Raw genomic sequence first — 26,857 nt, 5'->3', positions numbered from 1 at the left:
TGAGATCTCGCTCCGCTGGAGATCCTGCACAGCAGGTCAGGATTGTAATTTCCTTGCTCCGGGGCGACCCTCAGGATTGGGCATTTGCTTTGGCACCAGGGGATCCTGCGTTGCTCAATGTGGATGCGTTTTTCCTGGCTTTGGGGTTGCTTTATGAGGAACCTCATTTAGAGATTCAGGCTGAAAAAGCCTTAATGGCCCTGTCTCAAGGGCAAGATGAGGCTGAAATATACTGCCAAAAATTTCGTAAGTGGTCTGTGCTTACTCAGTGGAATGAGTGCGCCCTGGCGGCGAAATTCAGAGAGGGTCTCTCTGATGCCATTAAAGATGTTATGGTGGGGTTCCCTGTGCCTACAGGTCTGAATGAGTCCATGACAATGGCTATTCAGATTGATCGGCGTTTGCGGGAGCGCAAACCTGTGCACCATTTGGCGGTGTCTACTGAGAAGGCGCCAGAGATTATGCAATGTGATAGAATTCTGTCCAGAAGCGAACGACAGAATTTTAGGCGAAAAAATGGGTTATGCTTCTATTGTGGTGATTCAACTCATGTTATATCAGCATGCTCTAAACGTACTAAGAAAGTTGATAAGTCTGTTTCAATTGGCACTTTACAGTCTAAGTTTATTCTATCTGTGACCCTGATTTGCTCTTTATCGTCTATTACCGCGGACGCCTATGTCGACTCTGGCGCCGCTTTGAGTCTTATGGATTGGTCCTTTGCCAAACGCTGTGGGTTTGATTTAGAGCCTCTGGAAGTTCCTATACCTCTGAAGGGTATTGACTTCACGCCATTGGCTAGTAACAAACCACAATACTGGACACAAGTAACTATGCGTATTAATCCGGATCACCAGGAGATTATTCGCTTCCTTGTGTTGTATAATCTACATGATGTGTTGGTGCTTGGATTGCCATGGCTGCAATCTCATAACCCAGTCCTCGACTGGAAAGCAATGTCTGTGTTAAGCTGGGGATGTCAGGGGACTCATGGGGACGTACCTTTGGTTTCCATTTCGTCATCTATTCCCTCTGAGATTCCGGAATTTTTATCTGATTATCGTGACGTTTTTGAGGAACCTAAACTTGGTTCACTACCTCCGCACAGAGATTGCGATTGTACTATAGATCTGATTCCGGGCAGTAAGTTTCCAAAGGGTCGTTTATTTAATCTATCTGTGCCTGAACATGCTGCTATGCGGGAATATATTAAGGAGTCCTTGGAAAAGGGGCATATTCGTCCTTCGTCATCTCCCTTAGGAGCCGTTTTTTTCTTTGTATCTAAAAAAGATGGCTCTTTGAGGCCGTGTATTGATTATCGGCTTTTGAATAAAATCACGGTTAAATATCAGTATCCTTTGCCACTGCTTACTGATTTGTTTGCTCGAATAAAGGGGGCCAAGTGGTTCTCTAAGATTGATCTTCGTGGGGCGTATAATTTGGTGCGAATTAAGCAGGGGGATGAGTGGAAAACCGCATTTAATACGCCTGAGGGCCATTTTGAGTATTTAGTAATGCCTTTTGGTCTTTCAAATGCCCCTTCAGTCTTTCAGTCCTTTATGCATGACATTTTCCGTGATTATTTGGATAAATTTTTGATTGTGTATCTTGATGATATTTTGATTTTTTCGGATGACTGGGACTCTCATGTCCAACAGGTCAGGAGGGTTTTTCAGGTTTTGCGCTCTAATTCCTTGTGTGTAAAGGGTTCTAAGTGCGTTTTTGGGGTTCAAAAGATTTCGTTTTTGGGGTACATTTTTTCCCCCTCTTCCATTGAGATGGACCCTGTCAAGGTTCAGGCTATTTGTGATTGGACGCAACCCTCTTCTCTTAAGAGCCTTCAGAAGTTTTTGGGCTTTGCTAATTTTTATCGTCGATTTATAACTGGTTTTTCTGATGTTGCTAAACCGTTGACTGATTTGACTAAGAAGGGTGCTGATGTTGCTGATTGGTCCCCTGCTGCTGTGGAGGCCTTTCGGGAGCTTAAGCGCCGCTTTTCTTCTGCCCCTGTATTGCGTCAGCCTGATGTTACTCTTCCTTTTCAGGTTGAGGTTGACGCTTCAGAAATCGGAGCTGGGGCGGTTTTGTCGCAGAAAAGTTCCGACTGCTCCGTGATGAGACCTTGTGCGTTCTTTTCTCGTAAATTTTCGCCCGCTGAGCGAAATTATGATATTGGTAATCGGGAGCTCTTGGCTATGAAGTGGGCTTTTGAGGAGTGGCGTCATTGGCTTGAGGGGGCTAGACATCAGGTGGTGGTATTGACCGACCACAAGAATTTGATTTATCTTGAGTCTGCCAGGCGCCTGAATCCTAGACAGGCGCGCTGGTCGTTATTTTTCTCTCGGTTTAATTTTGTGGTTTCTTACCTACCAGGTTCTAAAAATGTGAAGGCGGATGCCCTTTCTAGGAGTTTTGAGCCTGATTCCCCTGGTAATTCTGAACCTACAGGTATCCTTAAGGATGGAGTGATATTATCTGCTGTTTCCCCAGACTTGCGACGGGTCTTGCAGGAGTTTCAGGCGAATAGACCTGATCGTTGCCCGCCTGGTAGAATGTTTGTTCCTGATGATTGGACCAGTAGAGTCATCTCGGAGGTCCATTCTTCTGCATTAGCAGGTCATCCTGGAATCTTTGGTACCAGGGATTTGGTGGCTAGGTCCTTTTGGTGGCCTTCCCTGTCGCGAGATGTGCGAGGTTTTGTGCAGTCTTGTGATGTTTGTGCTCGGGCCAAGCCTTGTTGTTCTCGGGCTAGTGGATTGTTGTTATCTTTGCCTATTCCGAAGAGGCCTTGGACTCACATCTCCATGGATTTTATTTCTGATCTCCCTGTTTCTCAGAAGATGTCTGTCATCTGGGTGGTGTGTGACCGTTTCTCTAAGATGGTCCATTTGGTTCCCTTGCCCAAATTGCCTTCCTCATCCGAGCTGGTTCCTCTGTTTTTTCAAAATGTGGTGCGCTTGCATGGTATTCCGGAGAATATAGTTTCTGACAGGGGAACCCAATTCGTGTCTAGATTTTGGCGAGCGTTCTGTGCTAGGATGGGCATTGATTTGTCTTTTTCGTCTGCTTTCCATCCTCAGACTAATGGCCAGACCGAGCGAACTAATCAGACCTTGGAGACTTATTTGAGGTGTTTTGTGTCTGCGGATCAGGATGATTGGGTTGCCTTTTTGCCCTTGGCGGAGTTTGCCCTCAATAATCGGGCTAGTTCTGCCACCTTGGTTTCTCCTTTCTTCTGTAATTCGGGGTTTCATCCTCGTTTCTCTTCCGGTCAGGTGGAGTCTTCGGATTGTCCTGGAGTGGATGCTGTGGTGGAGAGGTTGCATCAGATTTGGGGGCATGTGGTGGACAATTTGAAGTTGTCCCAGGAGAAGACTCAGCATTTTGCCAACCGCCGTCGTCGTGTTGGTCCTCGTCTTTGTGTTGGGGACTTGGTGTGGTTATCTTCTCGTTTTGTCCCTATGAAGGTTTCTTCTCCTAAGTTTAAGCCTCGGTTCATCGGCCCGTACAAGATATTGGAGATTCTTAACCCTGTGTCCTTTCGTTTGGACCTCCCTGCATCTTTTTCTATTCATAATGTCTTCCATCGGTCATTGTTGCGCAGGTATGAGGTACCGGTTGTGCCTTCCGTTGAGCCTCCTGCTCCGGTGTTGGTTGAGGGTGAGTTGGAGTACGTTGTCGAGAAGATCTTGGACTCCCGTGTTTCCAGACGGAGACTTCAGTATCTGGTCAAGTGGAAGGGCTACGGTCAGGAGGATAACTCTTGGGTGACAGCCTCTGATGTTCATGCCTCCGATTTGGTCCGTGCCTTTCATAGGGCTCATCCTGATCGCCCTGGTGGTTCTGGTGAGGGTTCAGTGCCCCCTCCTTGAGGGGGGGGGTACTGTTGTGAATTTGGTTTCTGGGCTCCCCCGGTGGTTTCTGGTGGTACTGCACTTGTGTGCTTCATCTCCTCTGTTCACCTGTTTTCCATCAGTATGTGGGAGTTTTCTATTTAGCCTTGCTCCTCAGTCATTTCTATGCCGGCCAACAATGTTACCAGAAGTCTTTCTGTTGCATGTTCCTGCTCCTAGACTACTATCAGCTAAGTTGGACTTGTTGTCCTAAGTTTGTTTTGCATTTTTGTTCCATTTCTCTGTGATTGAATATTTCTGAGGCTGGAAGCTCTTGTGAGCTGAAATTGCCACTCTGGTGTCATGAGTTGATGTTAGAGTCTTAAAGTAATTTCAGGATGGTATTTTGAAAGGGTTTTCAGCTGACCGTGAAGTTCCCTTTTCTGTCTTCCTACTATCTAGTAAGCGGACCTCAATTTGCTAAACCTATCTTCATACTTTGTATGTCATTTTCCTCTAAAATCACCGCCAATATATGTGGGGGCTACTGTCTGCCTTTTGGGGAAAATTTCTCTAGAGGTAAGCCAGGTCTGTATTTTCCTCTGCTAGGGTCAGTCAGTTCTCCGGCTGGCGCTGGGCGTCTAGGGATAAAACGTAGGCACGCTACCCGGCCACTGTTAGTTGTGCGGTAGGTTTAGCTCATGGTCAGCTCGAGTTCCCATCTTCCAAGAGCTAGTCCTTTTGTATGCTTAATTACGTTCTCTTGCCATTGAGAACCATGACAGGACAGGTTGTCTGGCATTAGGCCTGGATGCAGAAGAGGAAACATGGAGGCGACACTCCATGTGCTCGTCTGTTGATGGTGTGGGGAGATCGGTGCCCTTTAAAGGACCCATCGCCCTTAAAAATCAGGCCAGGCATGGCATCCCAAGTAGAGGCTTCTGTCCAGTGAATCACTTATCTGAACTGAATGGCAAATGCTCTACGAGGGAGTTTAGTCTCCTTATGAGGGACACTGTGTAGTCTAGAGCAGAACCAGAGTCTTCGTCAATGTACCGAGATTGGTTACTCTTCTCTGAAGCTCTGGCAAGTTCAGGCAATATCGAATCCATATTCAGAGCCTTGTTGTCATCAAATCATTGGTGAGGGAGCAGGAAACGAAAAACTTCCGTTTTCTAGATGCCTGTATGTTTCTAGACGCCTGTACGTTTGTAGAATAGAAACGGCTCCCATTTGGATAGGGACCATGTATATCGGTCCTGCGAGCACTCCGAGCCACAGAGGGTACACGGAGGGGTTCAATCTCTTGGTCAGAGAACCATGGATTGCAGTTAGTGACGAAGTCCACTGAGGGGAACTAGAGGATAAGCTGGGGTTGGCGGCAGAGGGCTCCTCGGATTGATCATGCGCCCTTAAGACCAGGGAATACTGGTCATGCACCTTTAAGACCAGGGAATAATGGTCATACACCTTTAAGACCAGGGAATACTGGTCATGCGCCTTTAAGACCAGGGAATACTGGTCATGCGCCTTTAAGACCAGGGAATACTGGTCATGCGCCTTTAAGAACAGAGAATACTGGTCGTGTGCCTTTAAGACCAGGGAATACTGGTCGTGTGCCTTTAAGACCAGGGAATACTGGTCGTGTGCCTTTAAGACCAGGGAATACTGGTCGTGTGCCTTTAAGCCCAGGGAATACTGGTCGTGTGCCTTTAAGACCAAGGAATACTGGTCGTGTGCCTTTAAGGGACTGGTTAGGTACTTCCTTACCTGGGTACTGATGTAGAGTCGACGTGCCCCTTTAATGCAAAAAAAGTCGCCCCAGTGTGAGCCGGCCGGGTGGACCAAGATGGCTACCGGGAGTTGCAGAGTTGATAAAATCTTGCAGAGAGCGAGAGGCGCCAATTCGGGAGGCGGAGCCACGGACATGATAAAGTGGTCACCAGTAGGAAGTGCGTTCTTTTGCACGTAAACCCAGGCCATGGAGATGCAGGCGATTGAACCCGGGGGCCTCACACATGCAAAGCTTGCGCTCTACCACTGAGCTACATCCCCATAATTTCTGTAGCTGGCGGGCAACACCAGCGGGGCGTTCCAGGCGAGACTTCCGGGATGCGGCCTACACATCGGCCGAAGCCGGGGGCTAAATTTTTGCAGCCGGCCGGAGCGTTACCTCAGAGAGGTGGGCCACAAGAAAGTGGCTGAGGCTGCCTGTCAGCATGTGGATATCCCTCTGAAGATGGATCCACTCACCATCGGTGCGCGTCCTGGCATGGAGCCGCCGCGGATGTGGGTTTCAGCACTGTTCTGTGCAGCGTGGACGGTGCAGGGATAAGCCTCAATCCATCATCCGTTTGTTAGGGAGGTGGAGAGGAACCGTCCACCTCCTTATGCCATCCGCTTTCACAGTGGTGGGACAGTGGGGGCTGCTCAGACGCCATAGAGAGGGGCCTCTGTACATCCACGGAGTTCAGTCCGGGTGGACAGGGCCAGTTGTCCGGCTGTAGGCCTGGCTCCAGGAGATGATACAAGAAGGCGACACTCCATGTGGTCGCCTGTTGCTGGTGTGGGGAGATCGGGACCGTGAAGGAACCGTCGCCCCTAAAGTGAGCTCAGGCATGGCTTCCCACGTCGCAGGAAAGGGTACAGGGAGGTATACTCGCCGTGCTTGCCTGTTGATGGTTCGGGGGAGATCGGAACCTTGAAAGGAACCGTTGCCCCCTTCACTCCATTAATTAAAAAATAAAAATTTACAGAAAAGTAAAAAATAAAATAAAACTGTTGGGGTCTGAAATAGACCCGTGTGCCTCCTACAGACACTAAGCAAGAACTGGTTAGCTGAGCAGGAGGGTGTATACTGCAGGGGAGGAGCTAACTTTCTTTGTATCACTTACTGTCAGCCTCCTAGTGGCAGCAGCATATACCCATGGTCTGTGTTCCCCAATGAGGTGAAGGAGAAAATTGATTTGTGAGGAATTGATTAGTGATGAGTGAACATGCTCGGATAAGTTGTTATCTGAGCATGCTCAGGTGCTAACCGAGTGTCTTTGGCGTACTCGAGTAATATGTTCCAGTCCTCGCAGCTGCATGTCTCGTGGCTCCTCGAAATCCGCAATACTTGCAGGGATTGCCTGTTTGTTAGTTAATCGCTGCATGTGTTGAGGCTGTCGAACAGCCACGAGACAAGCAGGCATGGGGACTCGAACATATTTTTCAAGCACGCCGAAGTCACACGGTTAGCACCCAAGGTCCCAATGTGTTAAGTTTTCTTTTTTCGCTTTATGGTTGCCACTTTTTGCAATCCTAAAATTGCTATATTTGATATTTTTGAAGAAGAATGGACACATTGTATAGCGATAATTTTGAGAGAAACTTTATTCTTGGCTCATAAATTTACAGCAATGCATTGGATGACTTAAAAATCATTGTCATGAAGTGTTTTAAATATTAAATAAGTTGACACTTCACAACAATGTAATATATCTACATAGGGGATGCCCAACTTTTTGAAAAAAACATTTTTCATAAAGCATGGAACTTATAGATAGCTACTAACATTTTTTTTTTCAAACAGGAGTACTGAGTCATTCATATGAATATCTACCGTAGGTGGGAGCACACGAATCATCAATTTGGTGTAAGGTCAAAAATGGGCTTTTCTCCTGTCTTGAACTGTACTTGCGACTTTGGCATTAAAAGTTGCAAAATTTGCCCCAAAGTTTTTGACATACTGAAAAATACATCAGGGGAAGACTGGAGTAAAATTGTGTCAAGTATTTTTCCAAAAGTTGCATTTGGCTAAAGATCTGGAATCGCTAAACTCCGCCTACAATGCGAAAACAAAACAGACGAACACATATAAAATAGATTAAAAAAAAAGGCTCAAATAGAATAATGAATTGGGTACAAACAAAGAAAATGATGCAAAGCACAAAAAACAGGTGCATGATGAATTGGGGCTTTTGCATATTGTTCTGTACCGGCAGTAATTAAAATGGTATATTAAGAATATGTGTACGCAACATGGTTTTTGCCAAAATAGGGCATGTGATTTTAACTTGAACGTAACTCCTCATTTTTTTCTTGCCAATTTTTGTTCTGCAATTATATTATCTAAAAAAAATTCTACTTCCCTGTGTGACTTTTCTGATGTTTAAGAAGATATGATTTGTAGGTAAAACACTTCCCACAGTCTGAACATGAAAGTGTTTTTCCTGCGTGAGCTCTCTGATGAGCAAATAAAGAGGAGTTTTGTGCAAAACACTTCCCACACACATTACATGAAAATGGTTTCTCTCCTGTGTGAATTCGCTGATGTGCAATAAGAACTGAATTCTGGTTAAAACATTTCCCACATTCTAAGCAGGAAAATGGTTTCTCCCCTGTGTGGATTCTCAGATGGGTAACAAGTTTAGATTTATCGCCAAAACGTTTCCCACACTCGGAACATGAATATGGCTTCTCCCCTGTGTGAATTCTCCGATGTTTAACTACAGATGATTTCTGATTAAAACATTTCCCACATTCTGAACAGGCAAACGGTTTGTCGCCTATATGAGTTCTTTGATGCCTAGCAAGATGTGATTTCTCTGCAAAACATTTTCCACATTCTAGACACGAAAATGGTTTCTGCCCTGTGTGAGCTCTTTTATGAGCATAGAAAGATGCATTTTGGCGAAAACACTTTCCACATTCAGAACATGAAAATGGCTTCTCTCCTGTATGAATTCTCTGATGAGTAACTAAAGCGGATTTCTGGGTAAAACACTTTCCACATTCTGAACATGCAAATGGCTTCTCCCCCATATGAATTCTCAGATGCTGAACAAGATTTAATTTTTCTCTAAAACATTTTCCACATTCTGGACATGAAAATGGTTTCTCACGTTCGTGAATTATCTGATGTTCAACAAGATCAGATTTCTGAGAAAAATGTTTCCCACATATGGAACATAAAAATGGATTCTCTGTGTGAATTTTAAGATGTCTAAATAAAACTGATTTCTTCTTAAAACATTTCCCACATTCTGCACATAAAAATGGCTTCTCCTCTGTGTGAGGTCTTTCATGTTCAAAATCTCTTCTGCTATCTTCATTTTGCTTAAAAGTCGGTGAAAAAGCAGAAAATGAAAGATCTTCATTGCAAAGGGATGAAAGTATTTCTGGAACACTGGCAAGATATTCACATGTATCTGGTATTATACCATGATCTTCTGCTTTAAAAAATGAAATTAACTGATGTTCCTCTGAACTTCTGGTAGAAACATCTGCCAGGAATAAAAAATAGTTATATTACTGGTCAATAACAGCGCCTTGAAGTTATATAAATTCTAATATTTTACATGTAGTATGTTTTAACATTTCAATATAAAACCAGTATATTACCAATTGTAAAATTCTCTGCTTTGGTCAACTCCTGCTGCTGAAGCCATACGATGGCGCATTGTCCATGACCCTCTTAAGTTAACAAATACTTTGGCTATCAGACTGGATAGGATATTGCACTTGCCCTTTCAGATACCTTTTTACTACAAGCAGTAAGTTAGACATGTAGAATAAGACTCTGGCTGTTATGACTTGCAGCCTGCAATTTAATACACCGACCATGAAGCTGCAAATCATCTGTCTGTGTGTCTCTATGCTTGTGTGACTCACTTATTCAGTGATAGTCCATGTTGTTTGTACCAAGACAGATTTTAGCTAATCCTTACTCAAATTCTCTGCATGTGAGGGTCTCTGCATCACTTTCCCATGCTTATCCAGGGTGGTGTTTGTAACAGCGTCTGAGTACAGAGTCTTGCAATTCAGAGCAGCTGATGAAAAAGCATGAACTTTAGGAAGCTAAAACAGCAGGGTTTCGGACATAGAACAGAGCAAAATAACGTAATGGAGATTCATAACTTTGCAAAATCTGCTATATAATTCAATAAAAAAAACAAAACAAAGAAAGACCCTGGAAAGTTGTCATTAGCCAAATAAAAAAGGAGGCATACAATTTCCAGATGTTACAAAATATAACTTTCCTATTCACATCAAAAGAAGGCAGATGTGTAGTACCCTACCATGGCCACTATCAGCAGCTCCATAATCGAGAAGTTCTGTCTGGCAGCCAGTGCCAAAACTGAAAACAGCTGATCGGCGGATTTTTCGGACTTCAACCGATCAGACATTGATGATGTATCCTAAGGATAGGTCATGATATCAATGAAAAAGTAGTGGACAAGCTCTTTAATTAGTTTACTTCGAGATTGGGGTAGACTAGATAAATATAACAAACAGATAATCTAACCTCTGTATAGAAACGTCCATAGTTTTTCCCTGTAAATTCCCTGTTACACACAGTTCTTTCAACACCGCCAGGTGAAGAGAAAGCGAAGCCTCATCTTACAACATGCTATTGTGGCCCCAGAAGACATGCGGGTCATTTTTTTAAATTACCTTTTTAATAAGTAAACATTTTACTGCTGTGGTGGCATCCCGAGTTTCCTCAAGGGCTGGAGAACAAGGACCGTATTTTAAAAAAATGGCCCAAACAAGGTATAACGGCAGCTGGTCAACTATTTCATTCTCTGGCAGCTAAATATGTAACTTTCCTGGAATTGTGCGCCACATATGGCCTATAAGCTAATACATTTTTTGACCTTTAGTCCGGTTAACTACTTTTTTAACACAAGGTTTCACAACTCAACTAATGTGGCCACTCTAAATGTTTTCAACAATTTACTGAAGGATGACCCTGTGACAATCTTTATCCTTAATTTACTTTCAAATGTGTACCATGCTGATTTTCCTACGCTCAAGAGTTCATCTGAGTTCAAGCTGTGAGGGAGCGCAGCTTCAGTGACGTCACCGCTAGTCTCTGAAGCTCCGCTCCCAAAATTTAATTCATTCCTGAGTAGTTTACAGCCGGGTCGGTCGCATTAGCACCGCTCCCAGTTGTAAACTTTATATACCACAAATATGGATTACGGCGTTGGACTGACTGAACGCCGGACAGGTATGGGTATATTGTTGTTTTTTATTTTTTATTTTTTCCAGGAGATCGAGGGCTTCGCATGGATTACCAGTAACAATAAAATGGTCAAACTGTGTTTAGTGTTTTATTTCATTAAAATACTTTTTTTCTGGCTGTGTCACATGAATTATCAGCTATTCTGCTATCTGTCTATGAAATATAAAGATATATATATGTATATGCATGTGTCACTGATATATATATATATACACACCTATACTATGTGTATACATCTATTCTATTCTAACCTATTCTATTCTCTACTGTACGCGGCAGATCATTTGCCGGCTTTTAATCTATCTCTCTATTTAACTATCTATATATATTTCGAATATTATTTGGTATTAAAACGATGTTTACAGTTGTGTTTTACAATACGATTTTAACATGAGCTTTTACATAGAGAGAACTGCTGTATGTAAAAGCTCATGTTAAAATCGCATTGCATAAGGATGCCATATGGATGTCACACTGTTACTAGCTGCGAGGAAATCGCATCCTCGCATTGCAAACAGATTACATACAGATCACTGTTTGGGAACATTTATGCGATTCTCGGCTGTCAAAATCGGACCGTTTTTTTATACGGTGAGTGTGACTCCAGCCTAAATCAGTATAACATTGTTGACCTGACACTGTCTGTAGGTTACTGTGCACAATCCTGCTGAAAGGTTCCCTTTAAGTTTACTGAAAACTTTGTGGGCAAGAGGAAAGATCCTATGTTTGGTAAAATCCACTAAGAAAAAACTTTATTAATATTCTCATAAAAATGCTACACATAATTGTACAAGTCAATGACTGAGAAGAATCTGTGACTTCTCTACATTTAGTGGTCACTACTCACCTGTGAGGTTATCTGTAAAAATTTCCTCTTTACATCGCTCATCATCCCTCATATATGTCTCTATAGTATTCATATGGGTGAGATCTTCACCCTGAAATGGATATTGTAAAAATCAAAGACAAACAGAAAAATCATGTGAAATGATTTTTAACACCAGAAATGCTCATTAACGTATTTTTTGGAGAATAAGACACATTTTTTAGCAAGAATAACCCTTGCTAAAAAGTGCCTGTGTGTTATAGTCCGGAGACAGCTCATTCTGCTTGATTGGTCTGAATGTCCACATTCACGGGTACCTCAAGGCTCAGTCCTTGGCCCCCTTCTTTTCTCTCTCCACGGCCCCAATTGAACAGACCATCAGCAGATTTGGCTTTCAGTACCATCTTTATGCTGATGACACACAACTATACAGGTCATCCCCTGACCTTACCGCTGCCATTAACCCTGTGTGTGCGCTGACTGGAGGGGATTATGAAGCGGGCACTGACTGCGGGGAGTAAGGGGCGGCCATTTGCCGCCGGACTGTGCCCGTCGCTGATTGGTCATGGCCGTTTTGCCGCGACCAATCAGCGACTTGGATTTCAATGACAGACAGAGGCCGTGACCAATGAATATCCGTGACAGACAGAAAGACAGAAGTGACCCTTAGACAATTATGTAGTAGATTATTAAGCATTGGTCCTGATGCCTTCTTACGTGTTTTGGGTGTGGAGGCAGTCCATGCTATGGGTTTTGTCTGGTTGGTCTTTAGTTTGCACTAAGTACCTTCATTTTTCTATAAGTATATTCTATATAGCAGTAATGGGGCTCAAATTTCATATATTCAATGTTTGCATACATCATGGCGCTTATAGAAGTTGCTCTCCTGTTTGTGATGGATAAATAAGGACCCAGCCGGCAGGATGTGCCCGTATCTTCATTCTAGTAGTGTACTGTCGCTTCTGATATCACATATGCTTTGTCTTTTTAGCTGTATTAATTGCTCAATCTTATTTATAAGCATTAGCTTTTTATTACTTTATTTTGGCGCAAGCAGTATTCTGGCTCACAAGCTGTATCTTTTATACATGCGCTACATTGTTTATCGGCCGATATCCTGAGACTATCTATTTCAGTCCATGCGCTATATTCACATCGATCCTTTATGTGAATATACACTTAAGATAGAGAGACACTGGAGAGGAGACAAAGCACAAATAGGGTCTTATCTGGGTAACAATATAGAAAGATATGCACGATTGCGCTCACCTGGATGCTGCTGCGGACCCACGCGGATATAAATACATAGAACTGGAGAACAGCCAGATCAGGACAGGAAAAAGAGGAGATTGGGGACAGTGATGAGTGTAGGGAGTCTGAAAGTGTATGAGGGTTAATGGCATGTAGATTTCTGAATGTGTGGTAGGTAGGATTGTGCTGGGGTGGGCAAGGAATTGTGAACGCGATGGAAAGAATGTTGTGGTCAGAGAGGGGAAACTGTGAGTTATCTAGGTAGGAGATTGAGCAGAGCTGGGCGAAGACAAGGTTTAGGGTGTTACCTCAGAGATTAGATTGAGAGCTGTGAGAGGCCGAGAAAAGTGATTAGTGATAGAAGCTGGGACGCAGATGTGGAAGAGGGGCTGTTAATGGGGATGTTGAAGTCTCCCAGGATAAGGGTTGGTAGTTCTGAGGACATGAAGTGCGGCAGCCAGGCTGAGAAATGGTCAAGGAACTGGGTGGGTGAGCCTGGAAGCTGATATATGACCGCTACTCTGAGGGAGAGGGGATGAAAGAGCCTGATGGTGTGGACCTCAAAAGAAGGAAATGAGAGTGACGGGGGATGACCTGGAAAGTGCATTGTGGGGACAGGAGTATGCCGACTCCGCCACCAGGTCTGTTTGTGGGTCTCGGGGGAATGGGATAATTGTAATCCACCATGGGATATCGCAGCAGGGAAGACAGTGTCAGAATTCTGGATCCAGGTTTCAGTGAGGGCCAACAGATTCAGAGAGTTGTTCAGAAAGTAGTTGTTCAGGAAAGGAAGCTTGTTACATACAGACCATGGATTCCAGAGGGCACAATTAAGAGAAGGAGATGAGGGAGTGCAAGTAATATTAATAAGATTAGTATGGTTTCGATGCGAGGTAGGGTAGGGGTTGAGTTTGGGGGATGGTGGATCAGGGCTGGGGGAGATGTCCCCTGAAATCAGTAGGAGTAGGAAGATAAACAGAAAGTAGTTTTAGGAACTGTACAAAGTTTTTTTGTGCAATGTGTTTGGGCAAGATTGGCTGAGGTTTTTCAGGAAGGTGAGAAGTGCATGGGAGCTATACATGGGAGAAGGAAGTAGAGAGGGGCTGATGTGTATGAGTCGTGATGGAGGGGGGGATGGGGCAGTGAATATGGATGGCAAGGGAACACAGGAGGATAGGAATAAAGCACATAGCTAAAAGGGAGAGCAAAGTGTGGGTTACCTGACTCCTGCCCTGACTAACTGCCATGGAATAACTACTTTTTCTTGATGTTTAGCTTCTGTGATGCTTTGCTTATGGGAAGCGTGCATGCACCCCGCACTGCGTGCACCCCTTAAAGTGTTTCTAAATGTATAGGCCACAATAAAGGGTCATGAGAGAGGGTTTGTAGGAGCTGGATTGGGATAAATTACCAATAGCTGCTCAACACATCCTGGTGTGGATAGAAGATCAAAGGCAGTAGTCCTGATTCCATCTCCGTGCTATAACATCTCTCCCAAGATAACATCTACAGTGACCCCCCCCCATGGATATACAACAGTGAGTACTGAGAACAATGCAACAGATAAATTATAGCAAATATTCAGTAAGCATAATTCATTAAAATATAATGCAGGTGATATGCAGCAGATGAGACAGCAGGCAGAGATGAGTAGTTGTACCATTACAAGCTGCTTGCTGACATAGAATAGAGTGAACACTTGCAGGATGGATCAGTGCAGGAATTGAATGCTGGAATAGTAGTTAAGGCAAAAGAAAGTCAATCTATTTAATGGATGAGAAGAATACCGCATTAATATTTATAAGAAAAAAGGTCACCTTGCTGTGGTTGATGGGCACACAGGAATTGGCCAATTTATGAGCTAAGTACTTTCATATCTATAAGTCTATTATATATAGCAGTGCTGCTGTATTCCTTTGTTTGTATATTGTGCCACCATGGCAGCTTGCACCTGTTCACACAGTAGCAAGACAATTTTGAGAAGATCCAGACAACATGCAATATCTATGATCAGCTTTATCCTGTCATACTGGTGGATAAAATAAGACTGAGCATAAGACCTTCAAAGCCGTCTTCACATTATAGGGAAGATCCAATTACATCTTCTCTCCATCTACCTGATGATCCTGAGGAACATTGGGATCTTCTTTTTTACAGTCTTGTGGAAGAAGAGGACGGGGACATCTCTCTGGTGTTGTCCCCTCACTGGATAGAACTGGAGGAAACACATACAGGGACTGAATTAATTCTTTACATACAGATAATTATAGGCTGTGTGTATTTAGTCCTGTCTATTACCTGGTGATGTGAGGGGCTGGGGAACCTCCATCATGACGTCCTTGTACAGATCTTTGTGTCCTTCTAAAAACTTCCACTCCTCCATGGAGAAATAGACGGTGACATCCTGACACCTTATAGGGACCTGTCAAATACAATGACACAGTCATCCCCCCCACCGATTCCTCCATAGCGTTACTGTATAATGTCCCAGCATTCCCACAAGTGTCACCTCTCCAGTCAGCAGCTCAATCATCTTGTAAATGAGTTCTAGTATCTTCTGTTCATTGCTGTCATGCACCAGGGGGTAAGGTGGCGGCCCCATGATTGGGCTCAGGGGTCTTCCCCATCCCTCAGACACAGGAACCTGACAGCGCTCACTAGGGGTCTTCTTCACTACTGTGTAGTCCTGGTTATGGAGAGACACATTAATAACTCTCACTACAGACATTTCCAGAGTCCTCACCTCTCCAGTTCTGTCCATCTGTTATTCCCATAGATAAGAATGATGTAATGTGACGTCATCAGAATCTCTCACCTCTCCAGTAAGCCGGAAGAGGATCTCTAGGGTGAGGTGTAATATCCTCTCCGCCATCTTGTCTTTGTCCCTACCCATCCTTCACAGGTCAATCAGGAAGATTCAATTAAATAAAATATCTCCACTGAGAGGATCCGATATTGTAGGGACCTGAATGGGGAGAAGATGGTGATTTAACATCATAAAGATCCCATGTAATAATACAATTACTGGAGATAATAAGGGGAAATATATAAGGGGATATAATGTGTAGATATTGTATTCTTTTCCTCTTTGTATGGACTAGAATATTTAATATATTACGAGAGAAGATCTTCCATATTTGAGGACAAAGTATCTCACACCTTCACATGAGCCCTACAGCTAATCCATGGCGTGCATACTGAAAAACATGGAGTGCATAATCCAAGATATAATTCAAAAAGCTTTATTAAACATACAAAAAGGCATGTGCATATACCGTTGTGCTCAAAAGATTCCATACCCCGGCAGAATTTTTGCTTTCTTGGCCTTTTTTCAGAGAACGTGAATGACAAAACCAAAACTTTTTCTCCACTCATATTTAGTGGTTGGGTGAAGGCATTTATTGCCAAACTACTGTATTTTAGCTTTTTAAATCATAATGACAACCCAAAACATCCAAATGATCCTGATCAAAAGTTTAGATACCCGATTTCTTTATACCAGGTATTGCCCCATCTAACATCAATGACAACTTGAAGTCTTTTGTGGTAGTTGTGGATGAGGTTCTTTATTTTTTCAGATGGTAAAGCTGCCCACACTTTTTGGCAGAAAGCCTCCAGTTCCTGTAAACTCCTGCTCTGTCTAGCATGAACTGTGCGCTTGAGATCTCCCCAGAGTGACTCAATGATATTGAGGTCAGGAGACTGAGATGGCCATTCCAGAACCTTTACTTTGTTCACCTGTAGCCAATGACAGGTCGACTTGGCCTTGTGTTTTGGATAGTTGTCATGTTGGAACATCTAAGTACGTCCCATGCGCAGCTTCCGGGCTGATGAGTGCAAATTTGCCTCCAGTATTTGCTGATAACGTGCTGCATTCATCTTTCATTCAACTTTGATCAAGTTTCCTGTGCCTTTGTAGCTTACACATCCCCAAAACATCAGCGATTCACCTCCGTGCTTTACAGTAGGAATGGTGTTACTTTCATCATAGGCCTTGTTGAATGTAACGTTTATGGTTGTGGCCATAAAGTTAAATTTTGGTCTCATCACTCCAAATGACCTTGTTCCAGAAGTTTTGAGGCTTGTCTCGCTTGCTGTTTTGCGTATTGTAGGGGAGATACTTTGTGGCATTTGTGCAGTAATGGTTTTCTTCGACCATGCAGCCCATTTTTCTTCAAGTGCATCCTTATTGTGCATCTTGAAACAGCCACACCGCTAGTTTTAAGAGTGTCTTGTGTTATGGACCTGGTGGTTAGGTGCACCAGGAATGACCTGATAGTTAAACACGGAATCGGGACGAGCTCTGGGGAAATGGGAACTCTGCTGACCGCAAACCCTACTCCTATCAACACAACTAGAAATAGCCGTGGAGCGTGCCTGACTCTGCCTAGACGCCTCTTCACAGCCTAAGAGCTAACTACCCCTAAAGAAAGGAAACAAAGCCTCACTTGCCTCAGAGAAATTTCCCCAAAGGTAAAAGCAGCCCCCCACAAGTATTGACTGTGAGTTAAGAGGAAATCACAAACACAGGATGAAATAGGCTTTAGCAAAGAGAGGCCAGTCTAACTAAACAGATTGAGGATAGAAAAGGGATCTTTGCGGTCAACACAACAAACTACAAAAACCACGCAGAGTGTGCAAAAAATACCCCCGCACCGACTCACGGTGCGGTGGTGCCACTCTGCACCCCCAGAGCTTCCAGCTAGCCAGGCAGTTTCATGATAGCAAGCTGGACTAGAACTTAGCAAGAAAAACCATAAGTAACAAATGAACAAGCTGGAACTTAGCTTTTGCTGGAGTAGACAGGTCCTCAGAAAGATCCAGGAGAGATCTGAACCAGTACTAGAACATTGACAGCTGGCATGGAGTAACGATCTGAGTGGAGTTAAATAGAGAATCCTAGCCTAGCCCTAAACGAGGGCAGCTGGGGAAGGAATCTCAGAACCAGCAGCTCCACTCACAGCCACCAGAGGGAGTCCAAGGACAGAACTCACCGAAGTACCATTCATGACCACAGGAGGGAGTTCGAGAACGGAATTCACAACAATACCCCCCCCTTGAGGAGGGGTCACCGAACCCTCACCAGAGCCCCCAGGCCGATCAGGACGAGCCAAATGAAAGGCACGAACTAAATCGGCAGCATGGACATCAGAGGCAACAACCCAGGAATTATCCTCCTGACCATAGCCCTTCCATTTGACCAAGTACTGAAGTTTTCGTCTCGAAATATGAGAATCCAAAATCTTCTCCACCACATACTCCAACTCCCCCTCGACCAACACCAGAGCAGGAGGATCAACGGAGGGAACCATAGGCGCCACATATCTCTGCAGCAACGACCTATGGAACACATTATGGATGGCAAAAGAAGCAGGAAGGGCCAAACGAAATGATACAGGATTAAGAATTTCAGAAATCTTATAAGGACCAATGAAACGAGGCTTAAACTTAGGAGAAGAAACCTTCATAGGAACATAACGAGATGATAACCAAACCAAATCCCCAACACGAAGTCGAGGACCAACACGGCGACGGCGGTTAGCGAAACGTTGAGCCTTCTCTTGGGACAAGGTCAAATTGTCCACCACATGAGTCCAAATTTGTTGCAACCTGTCCACCACAGAATCCACACCAGGACAGTCCGAAGGCTCAACCTGCCCTGAAGAAAAACGAGGATGAAAACCAGAATTACAAAAAAAAGGCGAAACCAAAGTAGCAGAACTGGCCCGATTATTAAGGGCGAACTCAGCCAATGGCAAGAAGGTCACCCAATCATCCTGATCCGCAGAAACAAAACATCTCAGATAAGTTTCCAAAGTCTGATTGGTTCGTTCGGTTTGGCCATTTGTCTGAGGATGGAAAGCCGAAGAAAAAGACAAATCAATGCCCATTTTAGCACAAAAGGACCGCCAAAACCTTGAAACAAACTGGGAACCTCTGTCAGACACAATGTTCTCCGGAATGCCATGCAAACGAACCACATGCTGGAAAAACAATGGAACCAAATCAGAGGAAGAAGGCAATTTAGGCAAGGGTACCAAATGGACCATTTTAGAGAAGCGATCACAAACCACCCAGATGACCGACATCCTTTGAGAAACAGGAAGATCTGAAATAAAATCCATGGAAACATGCGTCCAGGGCCTTTTCGGGACCGGCAAGGGCAAAAGTAACCCACTGGCACGAGAACAGCAGGGCTTAGCCCGAGCACAAGTCCCACAAGACTGCACAAAAGAACGCACATCCCGCGACAAGGAAGGCCACCAAAAGGACCTAGCCACCAAATCTCTGGTACCAAAAATCCCAGGATGACCAGCCAACACCGAACAATGAACCTCAGAGATAACTCTATTAGTCCATCTATCAGGGACAAACAGTTTCTCCGCTGGACAACGATCAGGTCTATCAGCCTGGAACTCCTGCAGCACCCGCCGCAAATCAGGGGAGATGGTAGACAGAACTACCCCCTCTCTGAGAATAACAGCCGGCCCAGGAACCCCAGGAGAATCAGGCACAAAACTCCTTTAAAGGGCATCAGCCTTCACATTCTTAGAACCCGGAAGGTACGAAACCACAAAATTGAAACGGGAGAAAAACAGCGACCAACGAGCTTGTCTAGGATTCAACCGCTTGGCAGACTTGAGATAAGTCAGATTCTTGTGATCTGTCAAGACCACCACGCGATGCTTGGCTCCTTCAAGCCAATGTCGCCACTCCTCGAATGCCCACTTCATAGCCAACAACTCCCGATTGCCAACATCATAATTACGCTCAGCAGGCGAAAACTTTCTCGAAAAGAAAGCGCATGGCTTCATTACAGAGCAATCAGAACTTCTCTGAGACAAAACAGCCCCTGCTCCAATTTCAGAAGCATCAACCTCGACCTGAAAAGGGAGCGAAACATCTGGCTGACACAACACAGGAGCCGAAGAGAAATGACGTTTCAACTCCTGAAGAGCCTCAACGGCCGCAGAGGACCAATTCACCACATCAGCACCCTTCTTGGTCAAATCAGTCAACGGTTTAACAACACTAGAAAAATTAGCGATGAAGCGACGGTAAAAATTGGCAAAGCCCAGAAATTTCTGAAGGCTCTTCACAGATGTAGGCCGAGTCCAATCATAAATAGCTTGGACTTTAACAGGATCCATCTCGATAGTAGAAGGGGAAAAAATGAAGCCCAAAAAGGAAACCTTCTGAACTCCAAAGAGACACTTAGATCCCTTCACAAACAAGGAATTAGCACGAAGGACCTGGAACACCATTCTGACCTGCTTCACATGGGACTCCCAATCATCCGAAAAGACCAAAATATCATCCAAATATACGATCATGAATCTATCCAGATACTTTCGGAAGATGTCATGCATAAAGGACTGAAACACAGAGGGAGCATTAGAAAGGCTGAATGGCATCACCAGGTACTCAAAATGGCCCTCGGGCGTATTAAATGCTGTTTTACATTCATCGCCCTGTTTAATACGCACGAGATTATACGCCCCTCGAAGGTCTATCTTGGTGAACCAACTAGCCCCCTTAATCCGAGCAAATAAATCAGACTGTAGAGGCAAAGGGTACTGAAATTTGACCGTGATTTTATTAAGAAGGCGGTAATCTATACAAGGTCTCAGAGAACCATCCTTCTTGGCCACAAAAAAGAACCCTGCTCCCAATGGTGACGACGACTGGCGGATATGCCCTTTCTCCAAGGACTCCTTTATATAACTCTGCATAGTGGCTTGTTCTGGCACAGACAAATTGAAAAGTCATCCCTTAGGGAACTTGCTACCAGGAATCAAATTAATAGCACAATCACAATCCCTATGAGGAGGTAGGGTACTAGACTTGGGCTCATCAAATACATCCCGGTAATCCGACAAAAACTCAGGGACTTCAGAAGGAGTGGAGGAAGAAATTGACAACAATGAAACATCCCCATGTACCCCTTGACAACCCCAACTGGACACCGACATTGATTTCCAATCCAATACTGGATTATGGACCTGTAGCCATGGCAAACCCAACACGACCACATCATGCAGATTATGCAACACCAAAAAGCGAATATCCTCCTGATGCGCAGGAGCCATGCACATGGTCAACTGGGTCCAGTACTGAGGCTTATTCTTGGCCAAAGGCGTAGCATCAATTCCCCTCAAAGGAATGGGATGCTGCAAGGGCTCCAAGAAAAAACCACAGCGCCTGGCAAACTCTAAGTCCATCAAATTCAGGGCAGCGCCTGAATCCACAAATGCCATAACAGAATAGGATGACAAAGAGCAAATCAGAGTAACGGACAAAAGAAATTTAGGCTGTACAGTACCAATGGTGACAGACCTAGCGAACCGCTTAGTGCGCTTAGGACAATCAGAGATAGCATGAGTGGAGTCACCACAGTAAAAACACAGCCCATTCTGACGTCTATGTTCTTGCCGTTCAGCTCTGGTCAAAGTCCTATCACATTGCATAGGCTCAGGCCTCTGCTCAGAAGATACCGCCAAATGGTGCACAGTTTTGCGCTCACGTAAGCGCCGATCAATCTGTATGGCCAAGGACATTGATTCATTCAGACCAGCAGGCGTGGGGAACCCCACCATAACATCCTTAAGGGCTTCAGAAAGACCCTTTCTGAAAATTGCTGCTAGGGCACACTCATTCCACTGAGTAAGCACAGACCACTTTCTGAACTTCTGGCAATATACCTCCGCTTCATCCTGACCCTGACACAAAGCCAGCAAAATTTTCTCTGCCTGATCCACAGAATTCGGTTCATCATAAAGCAATCCCAGCTCCAGAAAAAACGCATCTACATTACGCAATGCAGGATCTCCTGGCGCCAGGGCGAATGCCCAGTCTTGAGGGTCGCCACGCAACAAAGAAATAATGATTCTCACTTGCTGAATAGGGTCACCAGAAGAGCGGGGTTTCAGAGCAAGAAACAGTTTACAATTGTTTTTGAAATTCAGAAATTTAGGTCTATCCCCAGAAAACAAATCAGGAATTGGAATTCTAGGCTCCAACATAGGATTCTGAACTACATAATCTTGAATGTTTTGTACCCTTGCAGCGAGTTGATCTACACTAGAGGACAGACCTTGAATGTCCATATCCACACCTGAGTTCTGAACCACCCAGAGTTTAAGGGGAAAAGAAAGGCAAAACACACTGCAGAGAAAAAAAAAAAAAAAATGGTCTCAGAACTTCTCTTTTCCCTCTATTGAGATGCATTAACACTTTGTGGGCCAGCTGTACTGTTATGGACCTGGTGGTTAGGTGCACCAGGAATGACCTGATAGTTAAACACGGAATCGGGACGAGCTCTGGGGAAATGGGAACTCTGCTGACCGCAAACCCTACTCCTATCAACACAACTAGAAATAGCCGTGGAGCGTGCCTGACTCTGCCTAGACGCCTCTTCACAGCCTAAGAGCTAACTACCCCTAAAGAAAGGAAACAAAGCCTCACTTGCCTCAGAGAAATTTCCCCAAAGGTAAAAGCAGCCCCCCACAAGTATTGACTGTGAGTTAAGAGGAAATCACAAACACAGGATGAAATAGGCTTTAGCAAAGAGAGGCCAGTCTAACTAAACAGATTGAGGATAGAAAAGGGATCTTTGCGGTCAACACAACAAACTACAAAAACCACGCAGAGTGTGCAAAAAATACCCCCGCACCGACTCACGGTGCGGTGGTGCCACTCTGCACCCCCAGAGCTTCCAGCTAGCCAGGCAGTTTCATGATAGCAAGCTGGACTAGAACTTAGCAAGAAAAACCATAAGTAACAAATGAACAAGCTGGAACTTAGCTTTTGCTGGAGTAGACAGGTCCTCAGAAAGATCCAGGAGAGATCTGAACCAGTACTAGAACATTGACAGCTGGCATGGAGTAACGATCTGAGTGGAGTTAAATAGAGAATCCTAGCCCTAAACGAGGGCAGCTGGGGAAAGAATCTCAGAACCAGCAGCTCCACTCACAGCCACCAGAGGGAGTCCAAGGACAGAACTCACCGAAGTACCATTCATGACCACAGGAGGGAGTTCGAGAACGGAATTCACAACAGTCTTGTATTTCAGCTGATGTTATTTGTGGGTTTTTCTTTGCATCCCAAACAATTTTCCTGGCAGTTGTAGATGACATTTTTTTTGGTCTGCCTGACCATGGTTTTGTTTTTACAGAGCCCCTGATTTTCCATTTGTTAATCACAGTTTTAACACTGCTGACTGGCATTATCAATTCCTTGGATATCTTTTTGTATCCCTTTCCTGTTTTATAGGGTTCAACTACCTTTTCCCATAGATCCATAGACAATTCTTTTGCTTTCCCCATGACTAACAATCTAGAAACGTCAGTGACTGCATGAAAGATGCAAGAGTCTGTCTGGATCCCATAAACTCACTCAGCTTTTATGCACACACACTGATTACAAATAGGTCACAGGTGAGGATGTTACCTTTAGTAGCCATTCAAATCCATTTGTGTCAACTTCTGTGCATGTTATCAGGCCAAAATCACCAGGGTCATTTGGATGACCATATATTGTTACACATCTGTGGTACCATGCTCACATTCGCAATGCGCGTTTTGCCAAAGAGGGCCCCTTGAGGAAGCTATTGTGAAACATGCGTTGTTGCTGTCAGCGTGGTACCACATATGGGTAATAATGTGTAAATAGTTCATTATGGTTGTTTGTATGGCTGCAGTGTTACATTTAGGTTACTACACGTGAGAAATAAATTACCTACACACAGGGTCGGCGTTAGGGGCAGGCAGACCAGGCAGCCGCCTAGGGCCCCGCTCCTCCAGAGGCCCCCAGCCAGTGGCGTGCCACCAACAGCGGCACACCACACAGCCGCTATGGGGCCCATGAGTAATAGGGGCCCGCCGCTGCATTGCGCATTCAACTTTCTGGCATCATAGATGCTGATACATTCGAAACCAGTGATGGAGGAGAGAGAGTCATGTGACAGTCCCTCTCCTATCACTCCCCCTCTGCCTCTGACTCAGCATGTGTCAGCAGTGGAGCTGATGAGACGCTGAGACACTCTGCAGAAGCCCGAGCAGCAGGGGAAGGAGAGGTAAGTATTGTTTTTTACTGTGTGTGGGGGGACTGCACTATATTGTGTTGTGTGTCTGCTGCACTATACTGTGTGTGGGGGGCTGCATTAAGACTGTGCGTGTGGAGGCTGCACTATACTGTGTCGGGGGAGCTGCATTATACTGTGTGTGTGGGGGGGCTGCATTATACTGTGTATGTGTTTGTGGGGGGGCACTGAATTATACTGTGTGTGTGTGGTGGGCTGCATTATACTGTGTGTGGGGGCTGCTGAACTATACTGTGTGTTTGTGGGGAGGGGCGCTGAATTATACTGTGTGTGGTGGGCTGCATTATACTGTGTGGGGGGGCTGCATTATACAGTGTGTGTGTGGGGCTGCTTTATACTCTGGGGGCTTCATTATACTGTGTGTGGGGGCTGCATTATACTCCGGGGGGCTGCATTATACAGTGTAGGTATGGGGCTGCATTATACTCTGAGGGAGCTGCATTATACTGTGGGTGGGGGGCTGCATTATACTCTGGGGAGTGCATTATACTGTGTGTGGGGGGCTGCATTATACTGTGTCTGGGGGTTGCATTATACAGTGTGTGTATGGGGCTGCATTATACTCTGAGGGGGCTGCTTTACACTCTGGGGCACTGCATTATACTGCATGTGTTGGCTGCATTATACTCTGGGGTGCATTATACTCTGGGGGGCTGCTTTGTACTCTTGGAGCTGCATTATATTGAGTGTGGGGGGCTGCATTATACAGTGTGTGTGGCTGCATTATACACTGAGGGGGCTGCTTTATACTCTGTGGGCTACATTATACTGTGTGTGGGGCTGTATTATACTCTGAGGGGGCTGCAGTATACTCTGTGAGGGGACTACAGTATACTCTGGGGGGGTTGCATTATACTCTATGGGGGGCTGCAGTATACTCTATGAGGGGGTCTGCAGTATACTCTGAGGGGGGCTGCATTATACTCTATCAAGGACTATCTGTACCAATTATTCTTCCTGCAGCAATGGTAGGTGCAGACGGTCAGTAGACGTTGCGGGTTGGACGCTGCGTACTTGTGCAGCATCCAGATGTTACAGCATAGCGGATGGGATTTCAAGAAATCCCATGCTCACTATGTGTGTACAGACGCCCGCAGCTCCTCTGCGGAGATGGACATGTGGCGTGTCTCTCCACACCGCAGCATGTCTATGTCTTGCATCCGCAAGATAAATTTCACCTATGCAATGTATTAGACGCAGTGAATCTTCACGGTTCAGTGATCACATGTGAATTCACCTGCGTTCAATAGCCAGCAGCGTTTTGGACGCAGCAGACATGTGATGCGTCCAAAGCGCTGTCAACTACTGAACGTGTGTACCTACCCTAAAGAGGCCAGGAAACAAGCATCGAACGACTTCAATATTGTCGATCAGGCTCATTTACCGGACTGAACTTAGTGCTTGTAAATACAACAGAAGAATTTCAGTTTAAAACCGGCCCTGCCTACACACTTTGTATTGGTACAGTATCCACTCTGCATCTCCTCATGCAGTTGGTTATTAGGTTTATATAAGCATTTGCACTTTATTCAGTTATTAATTGAATTAGATACTCTCCTTGCCCTAGTACTGTATGTGATACGCACGCTTTTCTCTGTTTTCTGTGTCTCTGTTCTAATTGATTTTGCATAGATACATGGTTATATATATATATATATATATATATATATATATATATATATATATATATTTTATATGGTTAATATAATAAAGCTTTTTGAACTATATCTGGGAATATGCACTCCATGTTTTTCAGTATCCATTCCAATATATGAGTGTCCATGTAGATTTATTGATTAGGCCCCTTTAATTAGGCATAGGGTTGGTAATATACCTATATTTATTATTATTTAATATGGTTTCTGTATTGATGATATGGTTTAAAGCTGATCAATGGTGTGAGCGGTGATGGCAGCATGTATGGTGAGTGATCTCTGTGGAGCATCACATCACAAGCACACCGTCATCACCACTTAAACCAATATTGTGGTAGTAAGTCTTTTACGTGACTACGGCCTCACTGTCCAAGCAAAGTGAATGCGATTCCATGAACTCTCCTGGTTACTGTGCGTCTAAAGATTCTGTCTGACCCAAAGAGATCAGTAAGTTTTCCCCCATATTATGGATAGAGCTTTAAAGGGATTTTCCCACAAAGAATTGTCGTCTATCTCCATCGGTCCCATTAACAATGTACGGTACGACAGCGTTCATGTCCGACCACGCAGCTCAATTCAGTTGTGTGATGGGAACCCCGTTATAATGAATTAAACCACGCAGTGTACGACAAAAAAAAGTGCAAAATACGATGGCGTCATTCTCTACTTTACGCCACAAAAAAATAATACACATTAATTGTAATGGAATATCTAAATTAAAATATTACCTGCATATAAATAAAAACAAACCCACACAAGGCGACATAAAGGCTAGAAAAGTGAAAACTTAATTAAAGTTAATGAATGAATGAATTCTACGCATCTCAGTACGGGGTATGCTGTCCAGCCCTGATGGGGTTAATGCCCAGTAATGGGGAATCTCCAGCACCTACCTCCACCTGCAGAGCCGCACACCACATATATGGCTGTTCTGTGCACACAGGACCTGGGATGAGGTCATAGGAGGGGAGGAGTCAGGGGTCACATGATCAGAGGACTCTGCCTTGCTGGTTGTCATGGTGCTGGATGAGGGGAAGTTTCTGTGTGGGGTCAGGAGGGGTCTACAGGGTGGATGTAGCAGAGCCGTGTGTGTACGAGGTGTACGGAGCGGAGCCGTGTGTGTACGAGGTGTACGGAGCGGAGCCGTGTGTGTACGAGGTGTACGGAGCGGAGCCGTGT

The 26,857-nt window shown here is 44.6% G+C and overlaps 1 protein-coding gene across 1 annotated transcript; it reads right to left on the bottom strand.

Moving 5' to 3' along the window:
- Positions 1-7,199: 7,199 nt before the first annotated feature.
- LOC143767269 (uncharacterized) lies at positions 7,200-26,627 on the bottom strand. The gene is made up of 7 exons (XM_077255476.1): positions 26,572-26,627; positions 15,738-15,887; positions 15,432-15,608; positions 15,221-15,344; positions 15,040-15,137; positions 11,693-11,783; positions 7,200-9,100 (listed from the first exon to the last, which is right to left on the bottom strand). The coding sequence occupies exons 2-7, from the start codon at positions 15,813-15,815 to the stop codon at positions 7,959-7,961; spliced, it is 1,710 nt and encodes a 569-aa protein (XP_077111591.1). The 5' UTR covers positions 15,816-15,887; positions 26,572-26,627; the 3' UTR covers positions 7,200-7,958.
- Positions 26,628-26,857: the final 230 nt, after the last annotated feature.

This window comes from Ranitomeya variabilis, chromosome 4, assembly GCF_051348905.1.
Source record: "Ranitomeya variabilis isolate aRanVar5 chromosome 4, aRanVar5.hap1, whole genome shotgun sequence".
Taxonomy (NCBI): domain Eukaryota; kingdom Metazoa; phylum Chordata; class Amphibia; order Anura; family Dendrobatidae; genus Ranitomeya; species Ranitomeya variabilis.
Note: the sequence above shows the minus strand (reverse complement) of the source record. Positions and strands in the feature narration are given on the sequence as shown.